At 44.8% G+C, this 23,410-nt stretch overlaps 1 protein-coding gene across 4 annotated transcripts in view; it reads right to left on the bottom strand.

Annotated features, from left to right (window-relative positions):
• ATP9A (ATPase phospholipid transporting 9A (putative)) overlaps nt 1-23,410 on the bottom strand; it is a 138,215-nt gene that overhangs the window by 75,666 nt on the left and 39,139 nt on the right. For all 4 annotated transcript variants that reach the window (XR_004345780.1, XM_032605165.1, XM_032605164.1 and 1 more), the window contains 5 exons: nt 12,012-12,070; nt 10,670-10,721; nt 8,522-8,616; nt 5,685-5,765; nt 4,831-4,906 (listed from right to left, as the gene is read on the bottom strand). Coding sequence is in view for 3 of the 4 variants with exons in the window: in XM_032605165.1 (XP_032461056.1) it covers nt 4,831-4,906; nt 5,685-5,765; nt 8,522-8,616; nt 10,670-10,721; nt 12,012-12,070 (363 nt within the window). In the remaining variant the exon portion in view is untranslated. The remainder of the gene's footprint in view (nt 1-4,830; nt 4,907-5,684; nt 5,766-8,521; nt 8,617-10,669; nt 10,722-12,011; nt 12,071-23,410) is intronic.

Here is a 23,410-nt window from a genome sequence, read left to right as displayed (position 1 = left end):
TCTACAGACTGATGCCAGCCAATGCAGCTGGACCCTTAGCATTGCCTGGCAAGCTTTTTAATTCTTTAAATTTCCAACTGATAACAGCTGAGTGACCAAGACACAGGAGTTAGATTCTAAAGGGAACAGAGAAGTGAAATCTCATATAATTAAGATTACTCTTGATGGCTGCTCCTGGAGTCGAGCCCCAGGAGGAAATGGCTTGCATTTAATGCCGAGTTTACATTAGAAGCAGAGTGCAGTCAGACATCTACTTGGTGAGAAGCAGGGGAAACTGAGGCCAGCTAAGGAAATGGTAACTGCCCAGCTCCTCAGACTCACTCGAAAACATACGTTCACTGAAGGGCGTGGCAACCAGTGCCACTGGATCAGGAATCACCACTCTCTCTCCCTTCCCACATCACCAAACACAAAGAGAAGAATTCAGACAAGTGGAAAAATGCATATTTTAACTTCACAGTACATTTCTGATGAACTGTTTGAAATCTTTTTTCCATCTTCAAGATCCCAATTTGCCTTCCATTCTCCTCCTCCCAGGAGATGATCTCTCCAAGGCTGTGTGACCTTAGGCAAGTCGCTTAACCTCTCTGAGACTCAATTCTTCATTCCATTAATTGTCCTCATTTAATGTTGTGAGACCAAAACAAGAGAACAGGAGCAAAACACTTGGAAAATAAAAAGTGTCTGATAACTAAGACGTATTACTGTTAATCTCTGAAATTGAGGCTGAGAAGCTTCTTCACTCATACCCTCCACCTTCCAAATTCCCCACGTTTTCACTAAATCACTTTCCTTCTCACTGGTTTCACAGGAAATCCAGAGAACTCACTCCTACTTCCTCCCATCTCCTCTGCAATTTATATTAAGTTTAGAGTAAGTTATAAATCCATGAAGGTGGAGACAAGGGTCTTCTGGTATACCACAGCACTGGGACCTAGCAATGGAGCTTGGCATTATTATAAATAAGTGCTCAATAAAGGTTTGCTGCATGGAAAGAAGGAAAGCAGGAAGGAAGGAAAGAAGAAAATTACCAGAATGAACACTAGACATGTAAACATATATTTCTTATCGAATATTATCAAAACCAGTGCCTAACCAAACAAACCGTCAGTCAGCCCTACCCCACCCACCCAGAAGTAACCACTACTCTGACTGCAAGAAATGAAGTGTGCACTGTTCACATTACTGCCTGGGAAGGAGACGGGTATGTCACAGGCATCCTTGAATTTCAGGCCTGTCTCTGCCAGGTGCAACATGACCCAGGGCTTAAACCCACTCTGGGGCTTCCCTGGTGGTGCAGTGGTTAAGAATCCGCCTGCCAATGCAGGGGACACGGGTTCAAGCCCTGGTCTGGGAAGATCCCACATGCCACAGAGCAACTAATCCCATGCACCACAACTACTGAGCCTGCACTCTAAAGCCCACGAGCCACAACTACTGAGCCCGAGTGCCACAACTATTGAAGCCCGCGCACCTAGAGCCCTTGCTCCGCAACAAGAGAAGCCACCGCAATGAGCCCACACACTGCAACAAAAGAGTAGCCCCCGCTCGCCGCAACTAGAGAAAGCCCGCGCGCAGCAACGAAGACCCAATGCAGCCAAAACTTAATTTAAAAAAAAAAAACCCAGTCTGTTCTGATTTCCCTTAACACCTCTCTCTGCTCCACCTGAAGAGATGGGCATTTGACACAGAATGTCCCCCTCCCAACGTGCATGCTTTATCATGTGACATCTCTGTTTCCCATCACACTGTCTCTTTACACAGGGCCACAAACAAAACCTGGCACAAGTGTCCGGAGCTGAGGTTTGAGCTGAGATAAGATCCCTTCGCTAGCTAGTTGTCCTAACTTTACTCCTTAAACCAAGATGAAGCCCAGATGGAGCAAACATTTTAATATAAAACCATATAAACACTCCAAGCAAACACTGATGTACTATTAAAATGGTAGAGCAGGGAAGATTTTTCTCAGCATGTCACAAAAACCAGAAACCATAAGGAAAAAACATCAATAGGTCTGCCTATATAAAAATTTTAAACTTTTGTGCCAAAATACGAATGAGATCACCTGGGAAATAGTAATTGCAATGAAGGTAACAAACAGAAGGACAATATCCTTATTGTCCTTATAAAGAGTTCTTAGAAACCATTTTTTCAAACGAACCCCGCAACAGGAAAACGGGCACAGGGCATAAACTGGCAGTCCATACATATATTTTGAGGAATGCAAACAAACCGTAAGTACGAAGAAAATTGTTAAACTTTACAAATTATTTTTAAAAGGGAAATCAATATGTTAGATATTTATTCAATGTCTATAGGTGGGCAAAAATTTTAAAGTCAAACAGAACATGGTGCTCATTAAGGTACATTTATAAGATTATCAGAAGAGGGAAGTTTGCCCTGCGAATCAAAATGTACAATGTATACACCCTTTCACTTAGTAATCCCATTTCTATGAAAATGGTGATGACATCAACACTGAGAAACTCTATCCGGAAAAACCAACCAAACAAAGCATATCACAGACAAAAACAAAAGACAAACAATAAACTGTGAGAAAATGTTTGCGACTGATGAGAGATGACAATTCGATACCCTTTCTTCTATAAAGCATTCTTACAAGTCAATAAAAAAAAGAACCTAGAAGGAAAGTAGATAGACCAAAATATTAAGAAAGGTCTTACATGCGAAAAGATGTTCAACCGTACTCACAAAGAAATAAAAATTAAAACAATAACAAAATATCATTTATCACCTAATAGACTAGAGACAAAATAGTAACTTTTAACTCCTGCATACTAAATACACCACAAAATTTTTTAAAAGCCACATGACGTATTTATGGAATCTAAAAAATAAAACTACCTAGTGAATATAACAAAAAAGAGACAGACTCACAGGTATAGAGAACCAGTGGTTACCAGTGGGGAGAAGGGAGAGGGAAGGGGGAGGGGCAAGACAGGGGTAGAGGATTAAGAGGTACAAACTACCATGTATAAAATAAATAAGCAACAAGGATATATTGTACAACAAGGAATATAGCCAATATTTTATAATTACTGTAAATGAAATATAACCTTTAAAAACTGTGACTCACTACACTGTACACCTGAGACTTATATAATACTGTACATCAACTTACCTCAATTGAAAAAAGAAGAAATTTTGAAAAAGAAAAAAAAAAAACAGATAATAAATTGGATGGGGGAAAAAGGATATGAGGTTTAGGCATCAGAAATGAGAAACTCTTACAAATGATTAAGAAAAAGATAAGAACCATAACAAAAGAATGACTAAAGGACACACAAGTAACTGACAAAGGAAGAAACAAAACAGATATATGCAAAGATGGCCAACCTTCCCGATAACCTAGGAAATGCAAATTGAAACAAATTCTTTTTCAGTCCAATTATTAAAGATTAAAAAGAATAACTAATTACTTGTTAGCAAATGACTTCAAAGTGGAGAAAAGCTGGTGAGGAAGAGTAACAAGTTCAGAGAGACTTGGGTGGACAAGTGGCCAGGAAGAGGCAGAGGTGAAAGGGCTGCTGCCGGCCCTGGGTGGCCATGGCCATGGCCTTGGTGTGGCCGGGCAGCGGGGCAGTGCAGAATACTAAGGACCAATTTCTTACATCTTTAGTCACCAGGGGAATTGAGAGACAATCTAGATTGTGCTCCAAATACAGGCTGCAAGTGGAAAAACAACATGGCAAAAAACGAAAAGGGAGAGTTCATCTCTGTCCACTGGCTTTAAGTGAGTCTGTGGATGGCAGCCTGTGTGGAGTCTGTGCTGGTCATTCCCCCTCCTTGTCATACAGCATCCCGACTGAGCATCTGTTGTACTAAAGAACCACAAAACAGCATCAAGCAGAGGAAAATGGGTTGGTGGGGGGGGGGGGGGGGATAATGGATTCATCCCATGGTAAAGACAGAAAGCTGCCAGTAGTGGAATTACGTTATTAATAGCAATATATTATTATATAACATATATAATATAATAACAGCTGCACACTGAGTTCTGCTTCTGGGGCAAAGTGCCTGGGTTCAAGCCTCAACTTTGCCTTTCATGTGCTGTGTGACCTTGGGCAAGTTACTTAACCTCACTGAGCCTCAGTTTCCTCATCTGCAGAATGGGGACAATACTAGCACCTGCCCGCATGGTACTGTTGGGAGGATTAAGTGAACCACGTAAACACACAGGGAAGGGCCTGGCCCAGTGCCTGACAGACTGGCGGCCCCAGTGCCTGACAGACTGACGGCCCCACTGCTATCACCCCAGCTGCTGCAGGCTGTGCTCAGCCCCTGGAGCCCCTTCTGCTCAGCTTCATACCAGTGTTCAAATCTTTTCCTCCTGCACCTCAGCAGGTCATCTTGCAAACTCTGTTTTGGAGTCCAGAGGTCCAGAGAATTTCTGTGTCATCTTGGAGTTTTAAACACTTGAGGCTCCATCAGGCCCGTGGCCCTGGCGTGCACACCAGGGCAGGACCGGCTGGGCAGCCCTCACGGACACAACTTCCAGCCCGAACACCCAGGCTGACCCAATTTCTGGTACAGATTAGGACGTCAATCTCAAGTGGCAATTAAGGGCTATTCCCAGAGCGGACACTGTGGCCGAGTCCACAGGCCAGGGCGGCTTCTCCTCCAGACGTCTCCGAACGTCCGAGGGGCAATTAGATGGCCGTTTAATTCCCCGGTGGTGCGGGAGCAAGTGGAAAACACCATTTGACTGACAGCTCATTTTCCCAACTGAGAGATGATTATTCTCATTACACAAAAGGATTTTCTTTCCTTTTCAAATTGTTAACACATTCCTCCACAAGAGCGCCGTACCTGATGCGGTGACCGTGCCCGCCCAGAGCGCGTTCTCTACGCTCAGACTCTCGCTGATCGGGGCATCGCTGTCCTCCTGCAAAAGAACAAGTGGACACACGCTGACCCACCAAGGTCTGGGCCGGACCCGCTGGCTGTCTCCAGCCTGCTCTTCACAAGAAGGGAGGAGAGGACGACCCCCGTTTGGAAGCCAACAGCCCAGCTGGGAGAGGCAGGCCAAACTCATAAACTCCTATCCTTGGCGTTCCCGCCTCAGTGGAAAACAATGGTTCACAATTTAAGAAATGCAGGCTTCTAGCACCAAAGAAACATTTTACAAGGTAAGAGCTAAAATGTCGAGGCAAATTGAACAGAAACAGCCCTTTCCTGGTCAGTCCTCGGGCTTCCGGAACAAGAGCAGGGACAATTCAATTTGGGTTCTATAAACCTATTACCCCACCGGTCTAAAATAATTCAAATCCAAATTCAATTGCTATTCTGAAAGGCTGGGACGTGGCTTAAAAATGATAACCCTGGCAGATAGGACTTGGAGGAATTAAAGAGGACAGGGGCTCACATGAAAGAGACAGAAAGAGTAACTGCTTTCAGACACCAGTTAACGTTCACTACAGTAACACTGGCTCCAAGCTGTCAGGTGACTCGAGCTGTTCAGAGGCTGGAAGAAAATCCCAGTGGTGTTGATTTTATCGAGAAGCAATACGTCAGCTTGCAAGGTGGGGCCTTCTGAAGGGAACGTCACCCCACCTGGCACAAAGCAACTCCCTGACAAACACCTGTCAGCACTGCGCGGCAGGTCCTCACCCCAGACGTGCGCCCCGCCAGGCCGGATTCCGCGTCACACGAGGCTTACTTACTCTAGTGAAAGTCCCCACAAAGTTGTGAATGTCGATGTTTGGCTCCTCTGCATACACGTACGATCGAATCTGAAGAAGGTCCTGTTCAACGGGGGTGACATTGTGGAGGTAAAACGAAGTCACTGTATGATTATAAAGGGATTTCAGGAAGCATCCACTCTTTTTCCAAAGCAGGTGTATTTTCCAAACAGCTCTCAAAACCACAGGGCAGGTGGAAAAAAAGAGGGAAACCTTCTGGCAAGTAAGCTTAGGAGTCACTACCTGTAATATCCCAAGACACACTGAGACCCTAAAGGGAAGGTTCTGTGTTTCTCTGTGTTTACCCAGCATTTCCAAAGCTAAGTGACAGTGCAGATCCCCCTCTGCGACACTCTGGTTTACAAGAGTTGTTCATACCAATCAAAACACTCATTAGGGAGGGTAGGAGGGAGACGCAAGAGGGAGGGGATGTGGGGATGTATGTATAGCTGATTCACTTTGTTATGCGGCAGAAACTAACACACTGTTGTAAAACAATTATACTCCCGTAAAGGCGTTAAAAAAATTTTTTTTAATAAAAAAATAAAAGGAAAGAAATTCTGACACTTGCTCCGGCATGGATGAATTGTGAAGATACCATGCTAAGTGAAATACGCCAGTCACAAAAAGACAAATACCATAGGATTCCACTTATCTGAGGCAGCTACAGTAGTCGTACTCATAGAGAAAGAAGTAGAAGGGTGGTTGCCAGGGGCTGGGGGAAGAGGGGGAACCGGAAGGCGTATTTAGCGGGTCCAGAGCTGCAGATTTCCATGACGGGAGTCTGGAGATGGATGGTGGTGATGGCTACATAGCAGTGTGAATGTCCTTAACACCACTGAAGTGTCCGCTCAAAAATGATAAGATGGTCAATTTTATGTATATTCTGCCACAATAAGAAAGACGGGGGCGGGGGGAACCAAATCAAGTGGTCAGGCAAATTCAGGCCACGTGGAGTAGAGGCTACTGGCCACGCCCTCAGCAGGCCCTGAGCTCCCTGCAAACCATCCAGGAGGCCCGTATGCAGACGTGTGGGCAATGCGGCATCTATGTGCTGATACATAAAAAAGGCCCACAGACAGAAAGTGAAGGGAAAAACGTTTCAGAATCGTAAGCACAATCCCATTTATGAGAAACCACACTCTACCAGCAAGTGTGCAGTTGTATATTTGTAAGAAACCGCACTAAAAAGGACCTGGAAAAATCACTACTGAATTCACAAGAGCCCCTGGGAGAGAGAGGTAAGATCTGGGGAGGAGGCTGTGAGCAACACTTTTCACTTGTTCCTCCAATTTGAGTTTCTTTTTAAATAGAATATACTCGCGTATTCCTCAGGTAAATCTTTCCATACAATTCTTTTCATCTATGAGTTTGTCAAAACGCTGTTAGCCAACTAGGCCCCTTCAGCCCACTAAGGCTGAAGGTACAGACAGTGGTACCTTATCTCTCTCTGGACGCCAACCCAGGCCTGGAGAAGACGAACGTTTATGAAACTGGGTGAAGTTTCCAAACTGCACATCGAGAAGGGAACTCAGAGCCGTGGAACCGGCGGGCACCTTCACGATTCTAGACTCTTCTGGACTGTCTCCTGAACAGACTCCCTCAAATCATGGGAGTGACCCTCGCTGGTTAGCCCCATCTCAAGGATTCCCCAGGGCTCCTGGCCACAGCTGAAAACTCACTAGAATTCCTGGTCTAAACAAATAATAATAAGGATGGTGCTATTTCCCATCTTACTGGCCATGAAAAATCATCAGTACTGCGGGCACGTTTACTGTGACATTCACTCCACTGAGACACAGAACTGTCTCCTGCCCTCTCCCTTCCTCACAGGACACAGTAAGGACTGGCATTAATCAATGTGGCCACAAGCCCAGGAAAAGCTTCTGCGCTCTGCTTAATCCTTTCGGACCACCCACAGGGCATGTCAGTCTCTGGGCATTTAAATTACATTTTGTGATTTTGTAACCTACTCCCCAGGCCTCATCAGCCCAGGTGGCTTGCGTTCAAACTTCTTCTTTGACTCCCTCCCTACCTCACTCTACAGTTTAAGGCATGTGTGACAGGGAGCTGGTGGGGAAGTGTGAGGCCCCGGAGAGCTCGGAGGGCCTGTTGGTTCCAACTACTGTGGCCGCCCCCCTCAGACAGGGCCTGCATGCTGTTCCATGCACCGTTCGACACACTGTTCCATGCACTGGGCGCACAGCAGCGAACACACCGACAGAAACCTGCTCTCGAAGACTCTGCCTTGAAGTGAGTGGAGTGGGAATGCAAGGAGAGGGTGGTCAGGAAACACCTCTCCAATAAGGGGACTTGTACACAAAAACCAAGAGTGAGTCTGATTGTTCCTGGTGGAGAAACTGCAAGGGCAAATGTCGGGGGGCAGAAGCATGCCTGATGGAGAGGCCTGTATGGCTGGAGCTGACGGGCAGAGGGGAGAGAGCCAGAAGCTGAGGTGAGGCCCTTAGCAGAGAGACAAGGACCGCAGGATCGAGTCTCAGGAAACTGAGATGCCTTTGGAGATTCTGAGCAGAGGAATAACGTGCTCTGCGTTGGGTTTTACTTTTATGCCAGGTATCTGGTCAAGGTTTCTTAGAGCTGCAGCTTCCCTCAAAAGAGTACCATCCCAACAGGCCAGGTCTGCGTTCACAAGGCCACACGGCCTGGAGCCAGCAAGCACTCGGGGCTCTCAAGAACCTCACACCCCCGAGGAGCCCCACCTCATGCCTGACGGCCCGTGTCTGGCCCGAGGGGCCCGAGTTTGAGAGCCCTGAGGTGACACAGTCGCCAGTGGGGCTTCTGCAAGAACAGTTACTCACAGCAGCGGTGGGCAGCCTCTGAGTGCAGGCCACGGGCAGCCGAAGTTTCCAGTCCGTCTCCCCGTCCAGCTGGTCCGTCCGCAGGAAGCAAGAGCCTGTGGAGGGAAGTGAGGCACCGTCCGTTCACCTGCAATTCAAGAATCCTTCCCGTGGCAGCTCCGAGCAGCTCCGGCTCTAGTACTTGTAAAAACAGCCAATCGATGGCCAACGACCAAGAGGGAAAAATAAATACCCGATTTCCCATCTCCTCCAAAAGCTCTGGGGTCAGAAAGATCCGGGTTCAAATACCTCGCTCCACCACTCACAGTGGGAGCCTGGGCTAGTTTCTGGACCTTGCTAAGCCTCGGCGTGTCCTGTCTGTAAAATGGGGAGAAACACAGATCTCACAAGCCTGCTGTAAAGGATTCAAAGGGGTGATCATACCCCCAGCACGGCGGCTGGCACGGGGTAACCAGCATTCGAGTCCATTTGGGGCAGGGGTTACAAGTACCTTCTCAGGAACCAGACCTCCTGGGTTCAGGTTCAGCCTCCACGACTCCCTAGCTGTGCCCTGAGGGAGTTACTTCTCTCCTCTGAGCCTCAGTTTCTTCCAGTGCACAAATGAGGATATTACGGCGCCAACCTCATGCTGCGAGGCCTAAAGAGCTGATCCATGCAAACTGCTCAGAACAGGGAAAGGACCCCAAGGACCACGTTAACTGTCTGCCGTGACTATCGACCTGCAAATTTGGTGGATACATATTTCAATCTGACCTGTACAAGTCTGAGCAGTCAGTCAGCTCTGTATTTCATCAGACAGAGAATGTACTGAACTCCCTGACACCGCACTTAAGACTTCTGAGGACTTTCAGGAGATCCCTTCTAATTTTTTTTGGGGGGGGGGGGGGGGGGGGGGGGCGGGGAACAAAGGGAGAGCACGTCTGGCACTCCCAATCCATAACTCCATTTTCACTGACGAGGACACAAGAACCAATTCGAGGACAAAGCTGCAGTGTTTAGAAGAACACTGTTTTAGGGCCTTCCCTGGCAGTCCAGTGGTTAAGACTCCATGCTCTCACTGCCAAGGGCCCGGGTTCGATCCCTGGTTGGAGAACTAAGATCCCACAAGCCGTGCAGCACAGACAAAAATAAATTAAATAAATAAATAAATAAAAGAAGACTGTTTTAATGGAGTGCCTTCCACCCCCTCTCTGGAGGATTTAACATATTATCAGTATATCATGTCATCTGCACTTTTATCCAGTTCATCATAAAAGAGGTTGCAGCAACCTCAAAGGCATACAAATACGGATTTTTCCAACGCTTGAAGATCTCTGATTATGCCTGATGGGCAAGAGAAAAACAGCCTTGTTTCCTCAAAACAGCTTAAATAACAACAAATAAAAAGAAAGGAGATTTGAGTCAACGGACGGGGAGGGCAGGAGGCAGCGGGGGGCGGCCACAGTGGGAAACGCAGCCGGGCCCCCCGAGCCTGCCCCGCGGGTGCAGACGACCAAGTGTCCTACGTCATTCTATATAAGGGACTTGAGCATCCGTGGATTTGGGTACCCATGGGGGTCCTGGAACCAATCCCCCTCAGACACCAAGAGACAACTGTAATCGCGAGGAGTGGGGTCTTGCAAGAGACTTGAGAGGTTCACTCAGGGAAATAAGCTGTAACGACAAATCAATCGATGGGCAGGGGTGACTATGGCCCCACCACTCGTGAGCCAAGGTGGGGAGAGGCCACCTACCCCTACCTCTCCCCCCAGCTTCCCGACCGCCCCATCTCATGACACTCTCCCAGTATTTTCTCAGAGGAGTTTCTGTTTGCTTCTGTTTGTTCGACACACTTCCCAGTCCTGCCAACTCCTGCGGTCGAGCTTAATGCAGCCCAGCGGGGAAAAGCACAGCCACTGTGTGTGACTTTCCCAGCTGGGATTCAGCACGGGTCCGACTACCTTTGCTATGATCAAAATCTGTTGACCTGCGCGCACCTAAAACCTTTTTTTTTTTTTTTAAAGACTGCTCTTTCAAAAGAAACGTTCTTGATTTGCCTCCATGGCTCCAAAATGATCATCTGCTTCTGTTACATTTTCAAATGATTATTTTGCCAAATTACCACTGAAAGGTTAATGGTTATTTTCAAAATTGATCCCAGATGTTTACCGTTTTTTTCTGATGTCCTCAGGAAGATCATGTCAGCAGGGACCCGCTGGTTCTGCGTTATGAACAGAGAGACTGTTACTGTGAATGCCCCTGTGTGAGGTTTCCATCCCCAAGCCCCCGCCCCCTCGGTGGGGGCGGGGGGGGGCAACCCAAACCCACAGCCTCTTTTAAGTGTCTGCCTTTGTCAAAGACAGATCTGGGGATTTATTTTGTTTTGAATCTGAAAACTCTTGCACACTGCCTTTACGTTACTAATCTCCTACTGAAATCTTATGTCGGAAAGAGAGCTTCTAGTTTTCTGGCGAATCCAACCATTACCTCCTGAAATTGCAGCCAGAGGACCCGGGAGCCCAAAGCCTGCTCCCCGAGCTGGCTTTCTTCCAGGCTGTCTGCTGAAACTACATACCTACACTCGGCTCACGCTTTCTGCTTCTACCAATTTTCCGGCTTGATGTTTGGCTTCGAGTGGGATTTTAATAAGGAAGTCAAGTAGCAAGAAGCAACAAAAGCCGTTCTCAAAAAAAGGGGGAAGCCAACAGCAGGCCTCATGTAATTGTGAACAGGCAAGTATGTCATAACATAAAGAAGTTTGTGTGGGTCTTCTGAGCTGCCACCCAGGAGAGCTTCACTTTACCCCAAATCAACTGTGAGTTCTTGGATTTAATCCTTTTAAAAGAGCATAGTTCACTTCCTACAGAAACAAGTTAAGATGCAATCCTTTTCTAATCAAATATGACTCCAAGACTCTCCAGGGCCACCCCCAAAATCCAACACCTCCCAAACATACACAGTAAGAAAAGGTATGAGTGCTGGAGTAACAAACATTATCGACAGCGCTATCTTTAAAAACGCACCTGGGGCCTTTTTACTGTTCTCATGTTTCACTTAACCCCTACTCCCCATGAAATGACAGAAAAGCACAATGTTATTTAAGTCAAAAAATGTGAGACAAAATTGTTCAAGAGGTAAATGACAAATATTTTTATGTGCTTGTGCAGTCCCCAGACTTCTAGGAAAAACTTTATTATGATGAGTTTAAGACTCCAAAACAACAAGCACATCAAATAGGAAATCAAACCTTGGAACTGTGTTTGTAACTTGGATTTCTGGCTAAGAAGCACACAGAAACCATGAAAAAATATTCTGTGTGTGTGTGTCTCATGGGAAAGAGATGTTTCTCCCCAGGCAAAGCTTCTGGGTAGAATCCCAGAAAGCAAACGTCCAGTTCGGCCACCAGATACACGGATCACACGTCGCACTGGGACTCGTGAAGTGGGGGCAGTGACGTCCCTCTCCCACGCGCCCACGCAGCAGCCGTCAGGAGCCGCGAGACCCCACTCACCTTCTCCACAATGATAAGATCTCCAACTTGGATGCTGGAGCTCTTCACCTTCACTGTCCCTGCAAAGAAACAGGCCCAGATATATCACATCTGAATTCCTTCCAAGTCTGCGTACCTCGGCAAGGTGTCCGCTAGCCTGCGGACCCAGAAGCACGTGCCCCTGAGCCCGGCAGCAGCATCTCCTGTCTCTCTGAGAAAAGGTTCACCTACCACAGAGGCCGCCCCAAAAATGTATCCCCGTTTTGCGGAGCACTGGAATGACTCACTCAAGTAAGATCTTCTGTCTTAACAGCACCTTAGAAGCTATTCTAAATCAGCACCATAAAAGATTCAGCCTCAAACACACACACACACACACACACACACACACACACACACACACACACAGAAATGGGGAAGAAAATTCAGAGTCAGATCCGTGGACAGAAGGTCAACACTTAATTCTCAACACCATCAAAGAGAAAGAGGATAACCCAAAATGACTGACTCTTTTTAAATCTGCGATTGCTCTATCGTGCCGTTTATATGATTATGATCAGATCACATAACTGTGGCTGGATGTTTATCTGGATAAACAATAACCGCTAACGTTAAACACTAACACTGTGCTAAGCGCTGTATAGATATCGACATCCTGATGGCTTCGCTTGCTCCTCTCAAAGGCCACCAGAAAAATATATTATCTCCAGTTTTCAGACAAAGAAAGTAGGCTCAGAGAGGCCCCGTCTTCCCCTAGTCTCACAGTTAGAACAGGTCAACACCAAGATTCAAACCCTCATCTGACTCCAGAGGATGGAATAAAAAAGAGGGACTTTGGTTCAATTCAAAAAACATTTACTCAAGTGCCATGTTCTAGGAATTCGAAGATCCAAGACAGTCCCCTTGTCCTAAAAAAAAGCTCATAGTCTCACGCAGGCGTCGACCAACGCGTCCTATGAAGAGCAGGAGGGTAGACAGTTTAGGTTTTGCAGCCAATGGACAATCTCAACTCTCCCAACAGCTCTTCTCCCCAAAGGCAAATAGCCTTTGTACATTTATATTTTAAAATGTAAAAAGTGTTCTTGGCTCCCGAGCGAAGATGGTGGGCTGAATTTGGCCCACTGGCTGTAGTCTGCAAACCCGTAAGCTGGTGAGAAAGACAGCAAGACAAATGCTGTTAGTGCAAAATAGTGTGTCAAAGGATGGGAGTAAGTCCAGCGTGCAAAGGGAGCAGAAAAGGAGACCTCCCCCACTGAAGGAGGACCAAGAACAGTACCTGGCACCCAGAAGGCTCGTGACTGTTCACTCCACATTCAAGCCCCCTTAACTGAATGCCTGCTGGAGGCCAGGTGTTCTAAGGGTGGGATGCGTGGGACTCGCACTCCAGTGGCAGGAAGGAGGCAAGAGACAAATAATGAATGAACGGGCTGGGGTATGGGGAGGTATCAACAAATGCTTTACAGGAGGGCTGAGGTCCGAATTAACCAGATGAAGGATACTGGTTACCAGCATCAGGAAAAAGGAAGGCATGAGATGGGAGACCTGATACACATGCGTAGCGCATTCATCTGCGTGGCCACAGGCTGGAACTCCTTTAGCAAGGGAGAGAGCATCACACGGAACAGAAAGAGAGCAAGGGCTTGGGGGGCCAGGTGGTCCAGCGCCCCATGAATAAGCCTGTGGAGGACATGGGTCTTTATTCTGGTGACGGATCAAATTCCCACACGAGGGAGTAACACCATAAAAATCTTCATGCTTTTGGCGTCTCGTAATAAAGCCCATTTAACTTACAAATGTTCAACCAAGAGAGAAGAAAATCCTCAAGATTCTCAGTCCCCCTCGATAAAGTATATGCCCCAGAGCAAGAGTGACCTGGGAGTTCTGAATCTGCTGTCCCCCACCGTGGACTCACTCCTTCAACAAACACCCAACACTCACCCGCTAGGAACTAGCGCACAACGCAAGTTATTTTATCATACACTTCTCCCATCATTTAATGCCATGGGTCTTTTTAGTAATTCACCACTAAATGAGATGTTTCAAAGCATTCCAAGGACTTCAACTGAAACAACTCTTTCTAAGAGGTTCCACAGGGTTTGATTTTTAACTAATGTCTGTACTTAATTAAATTTTGTCATGGTAACAGTGAGAAGACCTGGCGCTAAAAGGGCAGCTCTTGAACACGAACGACTTTTAGAAAACACGTGGCAGATGGCTCTGAGGACGGCTAGACTCTCTCCACCTAGGAAGGGAGCATCTGATAGGGCCCTGCTTTCATAAATGGCCTGAGCCTGGGCATCCTCGGGACCCACTAGCCTCAAGCGTTCGCTGTGTCGATATATTGGCAGAGGGAACGGAGAACATCGGCGAGCCCTATGAGGCAGCTCGTTAGAAATGGCAGAATGAAGAGCGGGCTCCACGCGCAGAATTCTCTTCCGACCTGAACAATTCTTCTTGCCCAATGAGGCGGCAACAGGAAAAACGCATACAGATACGCTGCTCTCTCTGGACAGCTTATCAAAGCCTTCCTCGAGGGAAGATCGTAAATTCATCGTGCCCCCCACCCCCTGAGCCAGTGAGCTTTTCCTTCGCCTGAGCTCGCCCCAACTTTCCCGAACATAAATTTACACATTGTCTTTGGTTTTATTACTGAAATTTATGCTGGTGGCCTGACCCAAACCATCCCTGAGCCTGTGTTCTGATCTTCAAGACCTACTCACAAGTTTGCTCTTAATATCTAACCCTAAGAAGAACACTGTTATAACTCTTATTAAATAATAACTGCATATGGATATATGTGTGTGTTAGCGAGACAAAGGACAAATCAGGAAGATTATACTAAAAGGGTTAAGGGTGATTCCTTCTAGGGACAGAGGAGATTTACCCCCTTTCTTTGGCAAAAATACTTTCTAAATTCTTCACGACAATTTTCTTATAATAAACATGAGGTGCTCTTCCAATAAGAAAAAGATATAATAAATTAAATTAGCTCAAACTTTTAAGTGACCAGGCCCAGATTTTTTCCTTCCACGGCAGGGTCCTGATTTACGATCGGTTAATTTGAACTCTGCCTCTCTGTCCATCTGCTCTACCTCAACAAAAACCCTTTAATCCGCTGTGTTTGCAGAGCAGTTTCTGACTAAACCCAGCAGGCCGATCCCTCGGACAAACCCTCCTACTGTAACTGGCTCCATCTCAGGAGGAGGGCAGCGGGGGCCACACCACCCTGAGGTCACTGGGGTTTCTCAGCCCCGGCTCCCTCATTAGCATTTTAGGATTTGGCGGGGATGAGCCTCAACTTTGCAGGTTCCACACAGGGAGACCCTCAGATTCACTGGCTCTATCGAGCCAACACATGATCCTGACCATACATTAGGACTTTACAGGCCGCACTACCGTTTTGGGGTGATCAAAAATGTGTAGCTCAGGCCTGCACACAGAACACACATTTAGCATGTGTCTGTGTACCTGTGCGTTCTGAACGAGAAAAGACAAATTAAAACCATAAGAATGAAAGGAGGGAAAGCGGCAGGAAAGAAAGAGAAGGAGAAGCAGAGACCAGTATTTCGATTCCACCATTTACTGGGGTTTCGGTTGCCGACGTCCAAGTGAAACGCCCCTCTCTAAGAAGCCCACGAGTAGGTAGGGGAGGCACCGCTGGGGCAGGAGAGAAAGAGGACCAGAGTCAGAAGAGCTGAGCACGCAGTGGCTGGGATTAACTTCCAGAACGACAAGACTCTGAAAATTGTGGAAAGGGCCCAAAACACATACTAAAACCACTGTTTTGAGTTTTCTACCAATATTCTTGCAAAAAAGGAACAAGAAACATTCGCACGATGGCAGAGCCCCCGTCTTCCTAGCAAGAGAATACGATACATGAAAAAGAACACACTGACAGTGATTATTACCTACCTCAAGCGAGAGGAGCTCTCCCTACAGTCCATTATCTGATTAGAAGAAAATTCTCTCCCAACACCCCACTGAGAAGTTAGCAGACATACTTCCCAGGTACCCCTACTTTCTGTGTGTGTGTGCGTGTCATCTACCCTAGAGAGTCCTAAAACTTCTAGAAGCAGAGTCCAACCCGTGGGCCTGTGACCTGTGTATTCACATAGATCCCCTCACCCTTGGGTGAATGACCTACGGTTTTCATCTTCAAGTTCTTAATAACTTTTAAACAAGTGACCCCGTATTTTCATTTTGCACTGAGTCCCACAAATTACATAGCTGGTCCTGAACAGGAGTAATGACACCCATTCGCATCTTCTGTATAAAGTGCACACGAAGATCCGGCCGTGGTCTAAGATCCGAAGCCACAGAACTCCTCACTTTGCCCCCCAGACCTCCTTTTTCTTTTGGACCCTGTCACACCCAGTCTCCAACCTCTAGGCTCTGGGATTCTTACATATCTTTGCAGAAACTCTACAGAAGTTGGGTAAGAGATTTTTCAAAGGTTAAGTGGCAGATTCTCTGCCAGACACATCCTAAATCATAAAACGCCTTCTATAAAAGAAATGCATCCCGTTCAGCTTCTGCCACTTCACCCGGGTCACCTCTGAGCTAGAGTTTATAACGGGGAACAAACTTCCAATTACTAGAGCTGTTTATTTCTGCAGAGATGGACCCCCGAGCCTTTCATAAGCAAACCCATTGAGCCCAAACCGTGCTTTTCATGGATGAGAGCTTCAGAATAAGGGCAGTTTGTCTATACTGCAGAGAGAAACCAGATGTTTCCCTTGAGTCGAAACAAGCAAATGACAATTCAGTCACACTGCAGAACAGCCCAAAAAAAAAAAAAAAGTAAATTCCGGAGCGCTAGTACGTGTGGGCCAATTTTTTGACCTCCGAACACCTCCAGCTATACTTCTATTTTTCATTGTGCCTGCAGGACATTGATTGCCTTTGCAGGTCTTTAGCAGCAAGCTCCATGCACTAACCCTGGTTAATGTATAACTCTTTAACTCGAACTCTAATCTGACTGTGACAGTGATGAGTTGTAAATTCTACAGCATGTGTACATTTCCTGGGCTTGACACGAAAACGCCTTTGCAGACCCCGCAGAGTTCATAGGTTTAAAGTTGAAATTTTCATATTCCGATCAGGTTGTCTGCATTCCCCAAAGCCTAAGAAAAGACTGTTATTTGAAAACAGGCAAAGGGTGGAAGAATATTATTATAAATTCCACGGGCCACTTCCTGGGGCTTTTGTTTAAATTAGCGGGAACTTTAAAAGAAAGGCTGTAGTTTAAATTTAACAAGTGTATACCCAACAGAGGCTTTTAAAATAAATACATAAATGGCCCTTCCCTGCTTCTGGTGCCCAATAATGATGAAATAGGCCAACACCCCTGGCAGGGGGGAAATACCTTTTGGGAAAGATAACAGTGCAATTTGCATTTGAGATTTTCTTTTCAGGGTTTTTAAAATTTTTTTAAATTAAACAATAGATCAGTTCACCAGCGATTTGTAATAAAGTCAAACTGAGTAGTTTGAAAGAATAAAAGGAACCTTATGGGTCTGAAATAACAAACTTCACATCTGTCAGAGAATTATGGGAAAGTGTTTGGCAAGACCTATTTTAAGACTTGTAAAAGCTAATGCTCTGAATCTTAATGAGGAAAGCCTGGGAAGGGGAATGCTTCGCTTACTGAGCTGTATTTGAGATCCTCAGTAAAGACCTTTGCAGTACTTCTGCGGCAGTAATATCAAAAAGACCATCACTGAGCAGATGCAAACTATTATACATAGAATGGATAAGCAACAAGGTCCTGTTGTATCGCACAGGGAACTAGATTCAATACCCTGTAATAAACCATAGTGGAAAAGAACACGAAAAAGAGTATATATATATATATATATATATATATATATACATGCAACTGAATCACTTTGCCGCACACCAGAAACAAACACAACATTGTAAATCAACTATACTTCAATAAAATAAAAAAATTTTTAAAAGACCATCACTGTAACCCTCTTCTTTTAAAGAAGTATAAAGCAGTTTTAGTGTTATCCTAAGTCTGAACAGAGTATGAAAACAAACGGTACTTGTGTTTAAGAATACAGCGTTTTCGTTTAGCTAATTATTAGCTAAACAACTCCCCATTGATGAACACATGTTCCCTGCCCTATCCTACCTTCTGATGAACTCCAATGGAATACAACGCCCTAAAAGAAACACATGTGTGTCCTTAGACCTCAAATTTTAGTCACATTAATTGCAATCCTAAATAATGGTGCAAAGTGGATTTTGGACTAAATTGAAAAAAAGACATCACTCTCAAATGGAAGTGAGATTCTTGAGGTTATTCTGTAACTGGGAAAGGGTGAACAGAGCAGCACGAAGGAACAATCTGAAAAGAACTGGAGAAGAGGAAAGATATCCATTTCGTTTTTTACACCACATATGTACTAAAAAGCTGAAAATAAGAGGGAGTCTCTCCATTTTGCACAGACCTTTGGCTTACGACTTACGGTTCACCATGTGCCCAGATGTCTCCAGCAGGAAAGAAGCATCAACAATTGTGTTAATTATGCTTCTGTTTGCACTTTCCTTCAAGGCTAATTATCCACTTGCTTCATTTAGCCCTTGATCACAAGTTAGCCTGAGAAAACATTCCTGGTATGAAGACCCTGGAATTCATCTGGTAAAAATGCAAATCCAACTGCCCTTACTACCTGTGATAAGCAAGGCAGATTCCCCCTCCAGAATTAAAGTTTTGGTTTGGTAAGGACAAGGATAAAGAAAAATAATTCCTTGACTAATTACTCTTTCCTGACCCAACCCAAATCTTTCAAGTAACAAAACAAAGTTTTGCTGGGTCTGTTACTACTTCAAGACCCTCTCTTCTTCGGCTTTAGTGTTTGCAGTGCCACTGAATGCTATTAATTTGGAAAGACAGCTCCACAATTAAAGTCACAGAATGCATAAAAGTCCAATAAGAACCTCTCAAGTCTCTGATCAGCTTTAAATGTGGATTGCAAGTAGGAGGAGAGGGGATGCTTATTTATCTAAAAGCATCATTCCTACTTGGCTCTCAACAGTTCGTTCATCTCAGAATGAGGGGGCTGGATTGATTTCTTTGGACTCAGCAATGTGTTTTGTCCTACTGTACAGCAAAAGGAACTATATTCAATATCCTGTAATAAACCATAATGGAAAAGAATATGAAAAAAATGCATATATATGTATAACTGAATCATTTTGCTATAACCAGAAACTAACACAACATTGTAAATCAACTACATTTCAATTAAAAAAGAAGTGTTTTAAAATGGACTTAAATCTAGAAGCCCTTCTGTAGCATATGTATTAAGGCTGAACGCCATGGCAATCATTGAGATATTCTATGGGAGAGTGTGAGCCTCAGCTCCAGGCACAAAGTGGAGCCTAGACTTATAGGCTAAGGTTTTACATTCAGACAAGCCGGGGTTCACATCAAGCTCTACCCCTTAACCAGCTACATCATCTCAGACACAATACTTAACCTCTATAAGCCTCAGTTCCCCATAGGTAAAAGCTACCTCCATGAGGCTGTTTAAAATAATTACAGACAAGACCTTGTCCAGCACCTGGCTGGCTTAGAGTAGGTAAATCTTTCTTTTTTTCTCTCCTGCTTCCCAATCTGGACAGCGTTTTTCAAACAGTTCCAATGCCACCTTCTCCCTCTAGCACGCCTTGATTACAGATTCCTGGATCACAGAATAAACTGCCCCAGAGTCTCAGGTCTTCACTGGCCAATATGGTTTTTTCTTCTATTTTCCCAGGAAGGAGAGGCTCTGGAAACAAGGCGGAATTGGGAAGAACAAGACAGAGCCAGAACCTGGGGTTCTGTACCCCACGCCTCTAGCCATCCCAGCCTGTGACCTTTGGAGAACTCTTTACCAGGAACACTTCATCGGCACGTGATTCCCGTAAAGGCACAGGGCTGCACTCAGAAGGGGCCATTACTTGGTTTCATGCTCTGCTGCCACCTTGAATAATTTTTGAACGGGGGCCCCAAGTGTCCACTTTTCATTCAGCACCACCAATCATAAAGCCAGGGCTGCTTTCTTCCAACCTCGAAGACTCGGGATGCAGGTCACCTCTTCCGGGAAGACATCATCAGCTCCTCTCTGATGGGCTCCCGTAACCTCCCATAACCTCTGGTTCATACCTCCATTAACTCACCCACCAATATTTCATGAACCCCTGCTACGATACCACCAGCACTGCCTTTCTTGGGCACAGACCAAATCCCAGCACAGTGCTAAGTTTTTCTCACGCAAGAGTTATATTTACGGCAACTCTCTAAGGTAGGCGCTATTATTATCCCCAATTTACCGACAGATTAAGGGATCTGTCCCCACAGCAGTGGGGGAGGCAGAAGCAGGACTCTTGAATCCAGGCAGAGCACAAACTCAGAACCACTACTCTCCTCAACCACCAGGCGCTGTGCTCAGAACAAGGAACGTGGTGGTCACGAAAGGGGATATTCTTTTTAAGGACCACAACACTCATGCCACTGAAGTGCAACTACGAGTTACATTTTGTAATCATCATCCCCTTTACATGCCTGGATACCTTGCTGGACAACTAATTTCCCGAAGTCCCAGCCCCTCAAGTTTATCTCTGTAATACAGAAACCTCTCACAGACTTTGGAAAGTGATGGAGTTTCAAATATCCTTGAAGAATGAAAAAAAGGTCATTTCTACATGTAGGCTAATTTTACTATCAATATTAAAATACTTCAAATACTTCTTATTAAACTATGACAATTACATTAAAAACTAATCCATTGATGTGTTGTTTTAGACACATCTTGAATGATATAAGATGATCTAAACCACTGGAAGCAGCAATTAAAAAAAAAATAAGATCATCCTTTTTTTTCTCCCAATGGTGAATTTCTTATTTCCAGAGTTTTTAATTCACTTGTTTAAAATCCATTTTTTTTCCTCCAAGTTCGAAACTTTTTCAATTCGATTAACATAATGCCTCTAAAACTTTGGTAACGTGCCACTGGCATTCTTAAAATGACATAAATTCCTGCATTGTTGTGAATCTAATTTTGAGACCTCGAGCAAACACGAATTGACGGACAAGCTACAAAGTAACTGGCCTAAAACTGGCCTGTCCTTTTCAAAAATGTCAATGTCATAAAGAAATCCGGAGAACTCTGCCAAGTTCGAGGAGATCAGGGAGAAAGGACAACTAAATGCAAACGGCAAACCTGTCCTGGCTCCTGGACAAGAAAAAAAAAGAAAAAGCTATAAAAACAATTTTAGGAACAAACGGCGAATTCTGAGTGAGAAGTATAGATGAGATTAATAGTAATGTAATGATAAACTTCCTGATTTTGTAATTATACTGTGCTATGTAAGGAGAACATCCTACTGGGAATTAAACGTTGATGTATTTACAGGTTAAAAGGGAATAGTGTATATGCAACTGAATTCTCCAAGGGCTTAGAGAGTGTGAGGGGAAAGCAGGAAAAAGACAAAAGCTTAACAACTGATGAATCTGGGTGAAGGCAAATAGGAGTTTTCCACATGATTTCTGCAACTAATTTGCTAGTTAGAAGTTATCACCCACCCACCCCAAATATTTAACTATATTAGTACAAGTACTGCTGTTATTAACAGGAAATGATGCCGAATGCAGATAAGTATAATGGCTTACAATCTCATGATCAAGGACTTGGTCTTTTGGTTTCCAAACTTTTTTGAACTCCAAAAATAGTGTTGAAAAGTACATTTTAAGATGCCACGTGATAAAAAAAGAAAACAGTCCTGCGTGGATATACACATACGTATCTGTTTCCCTTTGCTTTTGAAAAGCCTCACTCAAGAAAATATTATTAAATAATTGAATGGTAAGGTAAAAAAAAAAAAAAAAAAAAGCTTCTTTCTCTTCCTCTCTCTGAAATCCTCCAGTTTGGGCTTCATACTTTGGCCCTTCCCCCCACAGTGTATCAAATAACTAACCTCCCCCTCCTTCACTTTCCAAGCTGACAGTTTTCTTCAGTGCCTTTTGGGGCCTTTCAAAACAAATTGCAGAGCCAGGGTCTGGGTTAATATTCAGAACTCTGCTAGGTCTTCCCCTACTGTTGGATTGGCATGACAATGGAAACCACGGGCCACAGAAGGAGACCCACAAAGGAAGACAAGTTTTTAATGCTACAGCCATCTGCCAGTTCTCCTCGGGATCTTTTCAAGAACTGAGGGAAGCTAAAGCAGGGGCTGAGAAGGGGGTCGGGTCTGCAGGGGAGGGCAGAAAAATCACTCACAGGAAAAGCAATTGCAATATGAAAAGAACCAAAGAAGGTCTGGAGCCTGGATGGCTGAATGAATGGGATCCCAGGGCCCCTCCTCCTGAGCTCTAAATAGACCCACCGCACCCTCTCGATGGGGCTTTTGTCGGTTGCCAAGCATTTTAAATGTTATAGTCAGAATATGTTATTAAGGGAGGATTTAATATACACAAACCACAAAAAAACATACTCCAGAGGGGTCCGATTACCCACATGGAAAGCCCAAGCCACCTGCCTTTGCAAAGATTACGCTGGGTTTTCTTTCTTTAGGGAGCAAAATGTCCTAAATACAGTAGTTTAGCAATAATAAAGCATTTCTATACCAACTCTAAATCCCCCCTTCTCCCAGAGACTTGCAACTTTTTAAGACCACCAACTATGAAAATCTATTTCAATGCATTAAAACAAGATACTTTCATGCCCTCACAGGATTATACTTTTTTTAAAAAAATTTGGAGCCTTAAATAAATTTCTCCAACATTTTTCCGAGAAGGATAATTCTACTCAAATCCCTGAAACCATGGACGGACTGCTTCCTCAGAAGACTAACGCACTTAACATACAGCAGTTGACAACCTGGCTGGCTGCGAGCTCCCTTGGGCATCTATCTTCTCTCTTTCCGAATTCTCAATTTCCTGAAGGCAAACCACAGTTTTTATTCCCCTCAGCCGCTCCTAAAACATTATTAATCCCTGAATGGGATCAGTAATCTTTGAGGAACTTTAGGTAACGTTCTCTCAAGTCTGAATACAACCTTACAGGAAATCTAGGTAGAATTTGTAGTTGGAAACAGAAGTCGACACTGGCTGGGTTGTTTTGTGGGTTCTCAACGGTGTGTTTGAGCAGGTTTTTAAAATTCCCCCATTTCAAAAATTCAAATTAAAGGTTACCTAGTAATTTCTCTTTGGGTCAGGTTTAGTCACTCTTCCCTCTTCCATCTGGAGGATTTATAAGATGGCTTCAAAGAAACCTTCACAGATGCAGCTTTTATTATATTAAGTCTGGTGCCTTCTTAAAAACTCACATTGCAAAGTTGTAACGTTCGTTTTGTAATGTTGAAAGAGTATCTTTTAAAGCTGCACTGCCTTGGAAACGCGTGTGGGAGGATGCAAAGCGCACAGAATT

The sequence above is a fragment of the Phocoena sinus genome, chromosome 15, assembly GCF_008692025.1.
Source record: "Phocoena sinus isolate mPhoSin1 chromosome 15, mPhoSin1.pri, whole genome shotgun sequence".
Classification (NCBI taxonomy): Eukaryota; Metazoa; Chordata; class Mammalia; order Artiodactyla; family Phocoenidae; genus Phocoena; species Phocoena sinus.
Note: the sequence above shows the minus strand (reverse complement) of the source record. Positions and strands in the feature narration are given on the sequence as shown.